At 35.0% G+C, this 13,247-nt stretch overlaps 2 protein-coding genes across 2 annotated transcripts; one reads left to right on the top strand and one right to left on the bottom strand.

Moving 5' to 3' along the window:
* The first annotated feature begins 1,177 nt into the window (after window positions 1-1,177).
* On the top strand, window positions 1,178-4,363 carry LOC109049989 (pinin-like). Its single transcript, XM_042777478.1, has 7 exons — window positions 1,178-1,426; window positions 1,741-1,810; window positions 2,173-2,319; window positions 2,560-2,618; window positions 3,130-3,219; window positions 3,374-3,466; window positions 3,638-4,363. Exons 1-7 carry the CDS (start codon window positions 1,424-1,426, stop codon window positions 3,686-3,688), a joined length of 513 nt encoding a protein of 170 aa, XP_042633412.1. The 5' UTR covers window positions 1,178-1,423; the 3' UTR covers window positions 3,689-4,363.
* A 392-nt stretch (window positions 4,364-4,755) lies between these two features.
* Window positions 4,756-13,247, bottom strand: LOC109049988 (protein RD3-like). The gene is made up of 4 exons (XM_019067654.2): window positions 13,079-13,247; window positions 9,705-9,853; window positions 8,836-9,167; window positions 4,756-5,675 (listed from the first exon to the last, which is right to left on the bottom strand). The coding sequence occupies exons 3-4, from the start codon at window positions 9,120-9,122 to the stop codon at window positions 5,309-5,311; spliced, it is 654 nt and encodes a 217-aa protein (XP_018923199.1). The 5' UTR covers window positions 9,123-9,167; window positions 9,705-9,853; window positions 13,079-13,247; the 3' UTR covers window positions 4,756-5,308.

The following is a 13,247-nucleotide window of genomic DNA, read 5'->3' as shown; positions in this document are numbered from 1 at the left end:
AACTCCATGCAAACTCTTTTGGACTAACAGGAATTACATGCTTAACCAAAAACTCAGATTGAACCATTTTGATTAAAAAGTTGAGACAAAAAATAACATTTTTAAACCAATTTCCAAAGAAAAGATATTTGTGTTTACAGTAGATTTTTTTATTTTTTTTTTTCATAATGCTTTATTTGAACATTCAGTTTAGACTACGGTACAACAAAATTAGAACACGATAATTAAAAATAACATCAATAGAGAGAAAGAAAGAAATAAACAATTAGTACCATAGTTCAAAATAGAAACATAATAAATAATAAAAGAAAAAGAAAAAAAGAGGGCATTAAATAACAAAATTAAACATTAAATAGAGTAGAACAATTTTAGGCTTTCTTGTTAAGTGAAACTGAAATTGTAAAGAAATAACTTTTTGATCTCTTGTAAAAATACTACAATACTACAATACTACTATTTCGGTTTAAAATTCGAAAATTTACATTTGTGAATAGAATCTAAGAACAGAATTAGGTTTATTACAAAACAGGCATTGGGATCTGCTTAAAAAAAAAAGTAAATTTGGGATTCATTGAAAAATCTTGTAAGATAGCAGGCCTATTCGAGATAAAGAAACTTACATCCTTCCAGAGCTGAGACGTATAACTGCATGACCAAAACAAATGAAGAAGAGTCTCAGTGTCATTCTGACAAAAGGCACATTTTGTGTCAAAATCACATCTAAATTTGACAGGATAAATGTCATGAAGTAATTTAAAAGATATTTATTTTACTTCATTTGTAAAGAAAAACTTCTGCTACATGGACCATATATTTTTCCAATTTAAATGAGGCTATCAAAGAGGCTGATCCAAAATGAAACTGCAGGAGGGACAGAGACAATGTTCTCAAGGAACAGAGCTCTTATTTTATACAGTTTCTACCATATTTATTATTATTTTATTTATTTATTTATTTTTTACAGTGAAACATATCTCACCAATAGGTGCATTGACAGGTTCAGGAACGGGTTCCTAATGATAGAGTATTATTAAAAAAAAAAACTCGCATATACCAGATGAATAGCATCCATGATTGCTATAATGGCCCAGCGCTTAGAAAAGTAACAGCTATCGTGTGATGACGCCGTCTGCGTGCTGCGTCAAAAGTATTCAATTTGCATAAAACAGGAGCTATTTATTGCTTGCGTCGGTTACGCGCCTGCGCTGCTGAACAGTACCCGGATGACGTGGTGTGTGTGACGTAAAGAAGATGGCAGCGGTGTTTATCTCATTGCACTGATCGCAGAAATGAAGAAGAGTCATTTATATTCCACGCAACTTATCTTCAGCACGGATTATATTCATATCTGGCTATTCTTCTGATTTTTCCGATTTTTGTTGTGGTGGGAAGAACCACATTTTGAAGATAATTTAATATAAACATGGTAAAGTGTTCAGCTGCTTAACGTTACATTAAAAGCCTTAAACCTTCAGATGAAGTTTAATTCTTTGGTTGATGTTTACAAACTTTTGCTTCTAAAAATTTTTGATAACGTGTAACGCATTTGTGAAGTAAATAAGCAGCTGCCTGTAGAAGAATTGTAAGACTTAACTAAACAGCATTTTTGAGCTTTATCTAACATTAGCGCACTGGATCTCCGATTCTTGTTTATGATTCTCATTCAGAACACAGTCCATGTTTTGAACATTTGAAAAGATCTGGATGCTGAGTTGCTATGCTTTATTTGTTATTTTTTAGTCTGCCCAAGTGGACACCGTGGAGAGAAGTGAGTCGAGTACAAAGAGCAGAAGCAGTTCTCAGAGCAGAGGTGAGTTTCTCTGGAGCACTGCTGCTCACTTCTAGTCCTCGCGAGACCCCACACTCAGCACATCTTGTATGCATCTCTTATCACTTCAGACTTGTTCTATTCGACCCTAAGTGAACGTGAAGTGTAGGTAAGTGTGGTGTCCCAGCACACATCTTTGCTGCAGCAGCCGGGGAGAAGTTGGGGTTCAGTAATGATCTGAATCAAGCGTGTTAAATAAGAGAGACATGCTGAATATGCAGAGCAGCGGGACACCAGGACCGATCTGTGTTAGGAAAGGAAATGTGGAGAACAGAATCACTAACCCTGACCGGCCAAACATGCAGAAATGATTTTGCTTACAAATACAGTGCATATATTGACAGGAAGAGAAAACGAAAACCGGAAACGAGCGAGAAGCCGAAGCAGATCGTCTTCCAGCTCTTCATCTTCCTCCTCATCAACATCCTCTTCTTCACAGTCTTCGTCCAGCAGTTCATCATCACGTAGTAACTCCAGCTCTAATAGCTCAGGTAAGTTAAATAATAAAAAGAAAGTGGAAATCGAATGATGTATTATTTACAATTATAAACAGCATTTAATAAAAGTCCGGCTTCATTCCCGAGGGTATAAAGTCTGAAAGGAGAATTTCTGTAGGTGTAAAACTTCATCACTTCACGTACTTCATTAACAGGAAACAGAAATTGAAATGAGTTGATTACGATGATGCAGAAGATCTGAATAAGAGATGTGTTCTGTGCTTCCACTGCTAGATTCTTGCAAAAAACAAAGAAAGTCTTCAAAGAAAAGGAAAGAGAGACATGGAAAAAAGGTACCTGGGTCTTTTTTTCTTTTCTTTTCTTTTCTTTTCTTTTCTTTTCTTTTCTTTTCAGTTGACACTATAAATGTGTGTACTTTTGCCCAGAGTTGTCAGAATAAGCAAGTATAAAGGGATATTTCACACACAAAAAAAGAAAAATTCTGTCATTTATTTACCCTTATTGTCACAAACTTGTATATTGTAATTTTTTTCTGTGGAACAAAAAAGCAAGCATTTTTTAATAATTTTACACAGCTATTGACTTGCAATGTCACTGATTGACCAAGGACTTTATACACAAAAAAAAAATTATAAACACACACATTTTTGACACTACATTTGTGAAAGTATTCCATATATATATTAAAGCTGTTCAATGTTCATTGATTAAATGTTGGTTTGGAATAAATTTTCACTTATCTGTTTTTACTAATATATATATAAAAGCTGTTCAATGTTCATTGATTAAATGTTGGTTTGGAATAAATTTTCACTTATCTGTTTTTACTATTATTAAAAATAGAAAGGAAAAAAAGAGAAGACCCGTAAGCGGAAGAAGGAAAGGGGACACAAAGGGCAGGACGACAGCTCTGGACCTGTTCAAATTTCAAAGGTACTTTTTTCAGCTCAACCCAAAACCTCATAGTGAGCATCACATTTTCGCAATATGCTGTAGTCTCTTTGCTTTTATTTATTTTGATTTTGATTAAACGTTTCTGTAATTGTTGCAAAGTTTAGTGATGTAACAGAATTTCTGTCATCCCCAGTATCTTAAGGAAAAGAACAAATCTGGCAAATACAGTATGATTTCAGGGAAAAAGATTAAAATGAAACTGAAAAAATCAAAGAAGGACAAGCAGGTGAGTTTTTCACTGTGCAGATAACATAAATACACTAAAGAAAAACAACTAATTAAATGTTTGATTTTAAAATAAACGCGTGGAATGGATATTTTCCTCTGCTGATTTTATCTTTTTATGATGGCTGGTGATTGCTTTATTTATTTATTTATTTATTTATTTTTTAAACAGAGGGACAAAAACCGAGCCGAACTGCTGGAGTTCTTAAACTCCACTTTCTGATTCAGTCCAGACCTGGAGCTGCAGAAACAGACAAGCTTTTTCTTTCTTTCTTTTTTTCATTATTCACCTGACCACCACTCAGGGAAAGACCATTTTCAACTATTAATGTTGTTGCCTGATGTTATACGTTGACAAATCCTTACCATAAACACCATGTGGATGGTTGTTGTCCTCCTTTTTTTTTTTTTTTTAACATATAAATCCAGTCTGTGTCCTGAAATACTTATATTTTGTCTAATTAACTATACCTTCTGAGAACTGTAGCATGGATGTTACATGTTACTGAAATTGTAAAAAAAAAAATTTCTTTGTATTCTCATACTAAAACTGCAAACCTCAAGTACATAACAGAATCAGTTCAAATTTCTTAGGAATTTTTCAGAAAGATTTAAATCATTTATGAACAGTTTTTGCTGATTCGCCAGCAACTTTCGTCATGAAGGTTGTATATCTATTTAAAAAAAACAAGTTCAAATTTGAAACAATATTGTAGTGGTGTTGTTCTAGTGGTGTTTCTTGTTATCTCATGATAATCTGTGTATTTGCTTGGTTGAGCCGAATGCAGAGGCACCACTAGCAGGTAGTTAAAAGCTCATCATCTGCCTTTGTGAGTCACGTGCATCTGACTGTGCTGATAACAATACTGTTAAATAAATTTCCAGTTTGTGTCCTTTATTTTTTGGTACCAAATACATAAACATTTGTTAGAAACTGGTTGGCAGGGTTTCTAACAGTTGACAAAATCATTTAGAGACTTGGGGAAGTTTTTTAAGGTATGCTTGTTTTGCACAGGGTTTGTTACTGCATGAATAATAAATATTAATCTGCAGTCTAGCCCTATACAGTTTCTTCTGTTAACAGGCATTGGCTGTATTATAATACTCGTCAGTACTTCTGCAAAATAGCATAAAGTTTAGCAATATCTTCTCCCTATATTCATGTATTGAGTGTAAATTCTTGAAAATATTTGTGAAAGTTTTGATACCATCAGATGCCATATAGGTGAGGCATTTGTATTAAAATATAGGATACCATGTCACTGTCTCATAATCACAAACGCTCAAAGCAAATGTGCATAAATCTTTATTTTTCAGCACAATAAAATTAAAGCATTTATTGGTTTCATACATTTACATTCTACAGTTACACTGACTAACATCACTTACACACTTGCACATCACAAGCATCTGAGCATTTCCACACAAAATACAGCACAACCTGTTTTGAAAAATGGGGCAATATTACAAAAGTTGACCTGCTGTTTTGTTTTGTTTTGTTTTTTGTATCAATTGTCAAACAGAAGGGCCATTTAAAAAGCCAATTTTTCCAAATTTCACTAGATACATTAGGCAACTGATTATTTCAGAATGCTTCACATATATCTGCTTTCCTGTTTTAGGAGTTACTGCATATATGCACATTTAGTCAAAAATGAAAAGTGTGCCTTTTTGATCTATAGTCCTTGTAGCAGATTTATTGATTCATGGTGCTTTGCTTATAAGACTTTAGTTTTATTTCCCAACATCAACATAGCTCTTACCTCCATACTTCTGGAAATAATAATACACTGAAAGTGAAGGTGATGCTGGGAATATCAGATCAGATCCTGCTGAATCCCACTCAAGCTTTCCCATTGATTCCCTTGTGTCGGAACTCTGGCATGCTCCACCCACGCTGCACTTTCTCTGTTGTCTGACCAAAGCCCTTCTCGACATCCCCACACACAGTCTTGACATCTACTCCTTCTTCCTCCGAGCCATAACTGTTTGATTTCAGTCCCAAGGTGCTGCCGAAAGGGTTGATTCGCACGCGAGACTTGAAGCTCATCAGCGACAGGCTTATGGAGCGTCTGTTGTTCCACTGGTGGGTCAGACGCTGAGCCTCCTGCTCCTCGTGAACACGCTCAAGTGTTTCCAAAAGCACAGAGCGGAAGAGTCCAGAAACCTCCTGCAGCTCAGGCTCATTCTCCATCAGCACCTGCCGGAACCTATGAAGACAAGTGAGAGTGTGGAGAATTTTTCATAAGACTTTTGTAAAAGAAGCATCATATTGGAAAAAAGTTTAATTAATTATTTGTACTATATTACTAACTTTCAGGAAACAAAACTTCCTGTCTATCCAAAAAAAGGCCTTTACTGTAATTAAGCTGAAACAACGTTTCATTCTAAAAATGTATAAAGTCACATTTTGAGATATAAAGTCAGAGCTGGAAGACATTGTGAGATATAAAGTCACAATTACAAGAAGCAAAGTCACAACTGCAAAATTTAAATTCACTTTGAGACATAAAGTCACAGCTGGAAGATATAAAGGAAAATTGTGAGATATAAAGCCAGAATTATGAGAAACAGTCACACATGTGAGATTTAGACTCACAATTAAAGGTAAAGTCACAAATGTGACGTATAAAGTTGCAATTACAAGAAACAAAGTCACAATTAAAAAGCAGTTACAAGAAATACAGTCACAGCTGCAAGATTAAAGTGACACAGAAATATAAAGTCAGAATTGGAAGATACAAAGGCACATTGTGAGAAATTAAGTTAGAGTTACGAGAAAAAAGTCACATTTCCAAGATTTAAAGTAATATTAAAAGATAAAGTCACAAGTATGATGTATAAATTTGCAATTACAAGAAACAAAGTCACATTTGTGAGACTGAGTCATATAGTGAGATATAAAATCACAGTTGGAAAATATAAAGGCACATTGTAACATTTAAAGTGATTAACTTAGAAACAAAGTTACCCATGCTAAATTTAAAGCCACATTGAGGGAAATAACATTGCAACTGCCAAATATAAAGTTACAGTTACAAGAAATACAGTCACTTACAACTACAAGATTTAAAGTGACAATGAGAAATATAAAATCAGAATTGGAAGATATAAAGGCACATTGTGAGATATGAAGTTAGAATTGTGAGAAAAAGTCACGTTTGCAAGATTTAAAGTAACATTAAAAGATAAAGTCACAAGTGTGAGGTATAAAGTCGCAATTACAAGAAATAAAGTCACAGTTGCAAGATTTAAAGTCACATTGACAGGACTGATATAAAGGCACAGTCAGTATTACAAGAAACAAAGTGACACTTGTGATATTTAAAGTGATACTGAAAGATAAAGAATAAAGTTGCAATTCATTTGCTTACTTTTTTACTCTGAGGCAGAAAAGTGTTTCCATATGATCCTAATGTTAGAAGCCTATAAATAAGTATTATTACTCATTTCACATGCAAAAAAAAAAAGAAAAAAAAAAAGGTTAGCCAATTATAATTGGGGTCATTGACACATGTAGTACAGTGACAAAATTAATATCTTTTAATGTAAACATTATAGAGTGAGAGGAAAATTATCATATGTATAAGCTAAGTGGACCTCAAGGACAAACTAAATGATTACTAATATATTATAACATGATACACCTAGTAAACAGCATTTAACAGCCATTTTCAAACTAAGAAATTAACCAAAAGTTGTGGGTCTGTTTTAATCGCTCATTAAAGCAGATTTTACACAGCGCAAAAACACCAGCCACTTGTTCCCAGGTGAACTGTCGCCTGTGGTCCCTATGAGAGCAGAAAATAAGCACTTGACACATCAGAGTAAAAACAGCCTCCCAGGACCTTTGTGCCCTTGCTCCACAGACTAAGATGTTCTTGGGAAGTCTTAAAATAGGTTTCCAAGCTAGGTTCTTATCTTTCCAGTTAAATCAGTGAATCAGTGTTTTCTTAATCTTTCTTCTCCTTCTTTGTTTAATCAACAAAATCCTCTCAGAACTCTCACTTTTTCACCTGGTACTTTTTCACCTAGTTTTCTGAGGAACCAATGTTATTTTGGTATCACTGAGATCACTGTAATTGTTTTATTAATATTTTGAATCAGATTTATATATATATATATATATTAAAAAAAAGTATTATGAACGCTATATATATATAAATATATATATATATATATATATATATATATATATATATATATATATATATATATATATATATATATATATATATATATAGCGTTCATAATACTTTTTTTTAAATGCTGGACAGCCCACGACTGCTTTGAATTGTTTTTGTGAGTGTTCCACAGGATAAAAATAACAGCATACATTTTGTAATGACATGACGATAGGTAAATAATGAGTAAGTAATGATAGTTCTGCCATAAATTAAAATTCTGTAATCATTTATTCACCCTCATGTGTTTACAAACATGTATGACCTTCTTTTTTTTTGAAGAAAACTAATATATTTTTAAGGGTATTGGTAACCAATCCATTACTATGGAATGCCATTGTATAGTGAGAGAGAGAAAAAAAAAACTACAATAACTCTTTTATGTTCCACAGAAGAAAGAAAAGCATATAATTTTGCAACAACACGAGGGTAAGTATATGATGACAGAAATTTCATTTTTGGGTCAAATATTCTTTTAAATCATGGTTATAATGAGTGGGGCTGAACAAATATAAGTTGCTATGCAGTTGCTACCTGATCAAAAATGAACAGCATCAGTTATGGCTCATCTAACGGTGTGTTCCAAACAGAATATATCGCCCTCTGAAGGGCACTTTGGAGTGAAAACAACCATGGCCGCCATATTGAAGGGTCGTTCCAAACCGAAGTGCTCAAAACTGGGCACTTCAAAGGGCCCTTCGGAATGAAGGATTTCAAAGGGTACAACTGATGGACATTTCGGGATCCCATGATCCTTTGCGCAGATTCTTTCCATAATGAAGGCACCTCCGTGTGGGCACGTGATGATGACGCAGAAGGGCACTTCAAGAAACAGTTGTTTGGTACCCTACACCCTTCAACACTTTGAAGCTCTCACTCCGGAGGGTAAACTCTTGGAAGGGATTAGGGCATAGGGATGAGCCCTTCCGAATGGAACACAGGGTAAATCTGTCAGGTGCGCATCCCGTGAGGCCTGTGTGTGATTTACAATTATCACTTCAGCAGGTTAGAGCTGCTTAGTTCACCTAGAGAAAAACAGGGCTGTCTTTGTGCGTTTCCTAGTACAGAGATCACAAAGACAGCTTAGTAGACTAATTACCCAGATCGCCCTCTCTTGAACCCATGATCCTCATGTCGAAAACAAAACGTGCCGTGTGCAGCAGTTCCTTTAACCCATCTGTCTTACCTTTGTATTACCGATCCACAGTATGATGGTGGTACTTTGCTACACAGGTCCTCAAGGCCGAGTCTCTCTCCTTGACTGATGTCAAATGAGCTGCGTGGGGTGCTCATGAGCCAGCTGTAGTCCACGCCGCTCTTCAGCCGTCGGTATTCATTGTCTCGCTCCCGCTGCAGCCTCTCGGCCTCCTTCATCTGCCAGCTCAGCTCCAGCATCAGTGTGTCCGTAACCACTTCAGACGGCTCACGTCGTGGGCTCCGATAGTACGGTTCGTTCCAACTGAACCACGACATGCTCGCAGCTGTCACCAGCCCTCTGCTGCTCACCTTAAATTTTACCTGTTGAGGTGCAGTAAAAGCCATCACGCTTACACAAAACATAGAGCATTGTTGGGGCTGAATGTTACTAAAGCCTAAAGCTCAGCGCACAGATGCTCTCTTTAACACCTGACAGACATCACAGCGCTGAGTTCTCGGCACATCTCCAACACAGAATCTGTTCTGATGTGAATTTGTGAAGATTTTTTCAGATTTTACCAGACATTAGGTGATGATCAAACACAGTACATAACTGTTTATTGTACAAAAGTAAACATGCGTTTACGATTTAACATCTTTTTTAGAATCTAAACATTTTAAGCTTCTAAAACGAAAAGTAATATGCTCAGTGTCCACCTGTTACCACTAACATCACTGTAAATCACTGCCGATGGTTCTCAAAATACAAAGAATGGCATCTCAAAACATACTGAATTCGTTAATTTTGTGGTTTTTTTTAATCAATATTGTCTTCCTCTACATCCATCCACCCACTCCTCTCCCGTTCTCTTTTGCTATCTCCTCTTTATTCATTTCTCCTTTTCTCAGTCCCCTTACCTTTAGAAGTGATCCAGTTGTCTTGTATGGCTTGTAGATGTGTAATGGCCCAGGTCACATTTCCTCTTTGAGATTGCTCTGAAGTGCTTTTCTGTTTGCGGTTGCTATAGCGATGCTCCCCAAGCCTATTCTGCTACATGCATCATCAGCTGAAAGGCAGGCGGGATGGGAGGGCAGGAGAGAGGGGGAGGACAGGTCATGCGCTGCATAAACAGATTATGAGCATGTATGGGCTATGAGGTCATGTGACTAAGATGAGATATCTGGTACAAGACTAACGTTGAGGCCTTATTTTCTTTTCCCCCCATTTATGCTTAAAAACCTCATGATTATGTTATCCGGCACGATTTGAGAGCATGAGTTTCAATACAAGCATGGAAATCTGACCTTTTGTTCAAAGCGCTCATCTGCTGATTGTCACAAATTTGATTAGTGGCCTAGAAATAGTGTTAAAATGTCCATGTTAACAGGTTTAAATAAATAATAAATACATAAATAAAGAAATAAAAATGTAATGATTAGTAGTTATTCATTTAAGATATGCTGATATGTTTTGAGACATGTATTGAGTGATCTAGTAGCTCTGCAGTGGACTGGAGGACAGCAGATGGAAAAGGTTTAATCTAAGCAGATGTCTTAGCTTAGCAGTTAAACCATGACATGCATGAGGCCAGTCGCTCAGTTTGGTCACTTAATGAATCAAACACACTCACACAGCATGGTCTATTATATCTGTTCAAGTTATAACGCTGGTCCTCAAAGCTGATTGGCTTACTCAGTTTGTCAGTGTTTCCGAAATCCAGACTGACTTTTCTGGGGATTTTCAGTGACCTTTTCTGTAGGTTATATCGTTTTGCCAGAAGTGACTTTGTAAGTCGTTGAATAATTCACAAACGATTCAGTTAAAAAACTTCATTCAGAAATGAATTAATAGCATTGCCTAAAAATTAGATTTTACTATATATATATGTATATGTATATGTATATATATATATATGTATATGTATATATATATATATATATATATATATATATATATATATATATATATATATATATTATATATGTATATATATATATATATGTATATATATATATACACATATATGCGTGTGTGTGTGTGTGTCAAAGATGAATTCCAGTCAGAGTGTTGTCATTGATTCTCTTCAGAAGCACTTTTAATGTCTTGTTTCCTTCCTCACTAAAGACTTTATTTTCATAGATCTGATCAACTTAATCACTCCTCCACTTAACAGCAGAATTAGGCTACCTGCCATTAGAGCAAAGCCTCACCCATCCCCAACCTAAGAAACGTGCTTTTCTATCTTCTCACCACTAGAGAGAGACTTTGACCACTGTTACACAGCAGTTCCTGCGGGTGCTTCCAGACCTGCATGTATTGGAGGTTTTAAGTTAAAAGTGATCAATAGTAAAACAATATGTTGTGGAGTGACAGTTGTCACTTCTAGGAACAAACTTTTGCAGTTTTCATTGTAAATTATTTGTTGCCTTATGTATTTTACTAATTATAATTTTGTTAACTATTTTACTATAAATGTAGGATATTCTTGTACTAGAAACACTAAGGCTGTATTGTCATACATGCAATTTGTTGATAGAGAATTGGTACCTAAACTAAAGTGTTACTATATATATATATATATATATATATATATATATATATATATATATATACACACACACACACACACACACACACACACACACACACACAAACACACACACATATATATATATATATATTGTAACACTTTAGATATTATATATACATGTATTGCCCTTAAATCCTTTTTTTTTCTTACAGGTGTATACTAAAATTATGATAGCCCACTAATAACTTTCTAAAACTACAGTGCTTGTGATCTTGCAATCAGAAACCTCAGTTTACCTTTTGCTCAGTTTAATTGCGAAAGAGCATGAATTTTCCATACCAAAACAATGGTTCTTTGTCTCATTATTTGATATCATTAAAGATATCCTCCCTGCGAAATCCATGTTGGTGATGAAATTGAACCACAGATCAGTGGTGAACATTTTTATGTGTATATGCGTGCACTGACAAATCTCACTACGGATGAGTGCATTAGGGGAATTTCCTTAAAAGAGGGACATGGGACACGGAACACAGACAGGAAGAATCTAGTCATAAGTTTGGTGTGGCTGTGATTCAGACTTGTGTGGTGACTGTATCAAATAAAAGCAAAGACGTTTGTAACACAGAAGGTATAGTGCTGCATTACTTTACTCTAATGTCAAAATCTGAAAGTCATTGAACAAATTATACCTAGTCATCCACTGTCTTCTTGTTAATAAGTTCTGACGTGTACAAGTTACAATGAGCGTCCTTCCTGCCCTTTGTTTTATTGCTATTCAGAAATAGCATATTCATATTCTTGTAAACATTTACAATATCCAAATCATAACTATTCACATTAATATCATTGTGATGAAAAATGTAATATAAATAAAATGGGATAGTATTTAATAAAAAAAAAAGAAATAAGATAAATAAAAGAAAAAGGAAGTGCCAGTATAGATCATGTGATCTGATTGTACTATTGATGGGGGTTTCCAACATTTGATTTCACAAGTGTTTTTTTAATGGCCTTTGCTCAAAGACCGATTTCTTCCACCATCTAAGCTGTTTATGATCCTGGACTGAACATTTAAGCTTTACCACACTGTTTATTGATAATGGGAAGTGATTAGGAACATACACATTGACAAATTATATGTAATTGATAATGTAAAGCTATTATAGGCCTCGGTGCTAGCTTATTTTCTGCTTTTGGGTTTTCAAAGAATATTCCTTATATAAACACTCAATTGCTTAATCACACTGCCCAGACCTGTATGCTGTTATCTTTTTCTTTTGTAGAACATGAAATCAGAAATCTTTACAAAGCCCTACAAGGCCATAAAGGCACCATAAAATGTAGTTAATGTGATGTGTGCGGGTTTTCTGAAGACAAACAATTTGTTTGTGTGAAGAACATCAACATTTATATCATTATTCCACAAAAAATCCCTTCTAGTTTGTGTTTAGATTCATCTTGAGATTCTGTTCTTTGTCATTTTGCCATTGATTTTGTCATAATAGTCAATGATGTTACAACTTGAATCTTAGTCTGTTCCTTATTCAGCTATCATAATGTTCAAGCTGACTACTTTTATGAAACTTTCATGGCACGTCTTGCCATCTTTGAAATTTGACAGCCCCAACTAAATGACAATTATTTTGTTTATGCTTAAAAGAACTCAGATCAGTGGAGCTTTACATCATTTCATGAAGTAAAAATGAATCCATTAGATTTCAGCCTTCCTTTTTAAAAGATTTCGCAATTCTGACTCACCAAGTCTGACTCATGCAGAAAACACTTTTCTTCAGTATTTCTTTTAGTTGCATAATCCCAGAAAAGTGTTTCTCAAAAAAAAAAAAAAAAAACCTGTGAAAGTGTGTTTGATGGCTGTTTTTTAATGTCCAATGCAACACCATGCTGACGCAGGCACTCTCAGAGCTGT

This window comes from Cyprinus carpio, chromosome A20, assembly GCF_018340385.1.
Source record: "Cyprinus carpio isolate SPL01 chromosome A20, ASM1834038v1, whole genome shotgun sequence".
NCBI classification, from domain to species: domain Eukaryota; kingdom Metazoa; phylum Chordata; class Actinopteri; order Cypriniformes; family Cyprinidae; genus Cyprinus; species Cyprinus carpio.
Note: the sequence above shows the minus strand (reverse complement) of the source record. Positions and strands in the feature narration are given on the sequence as shown.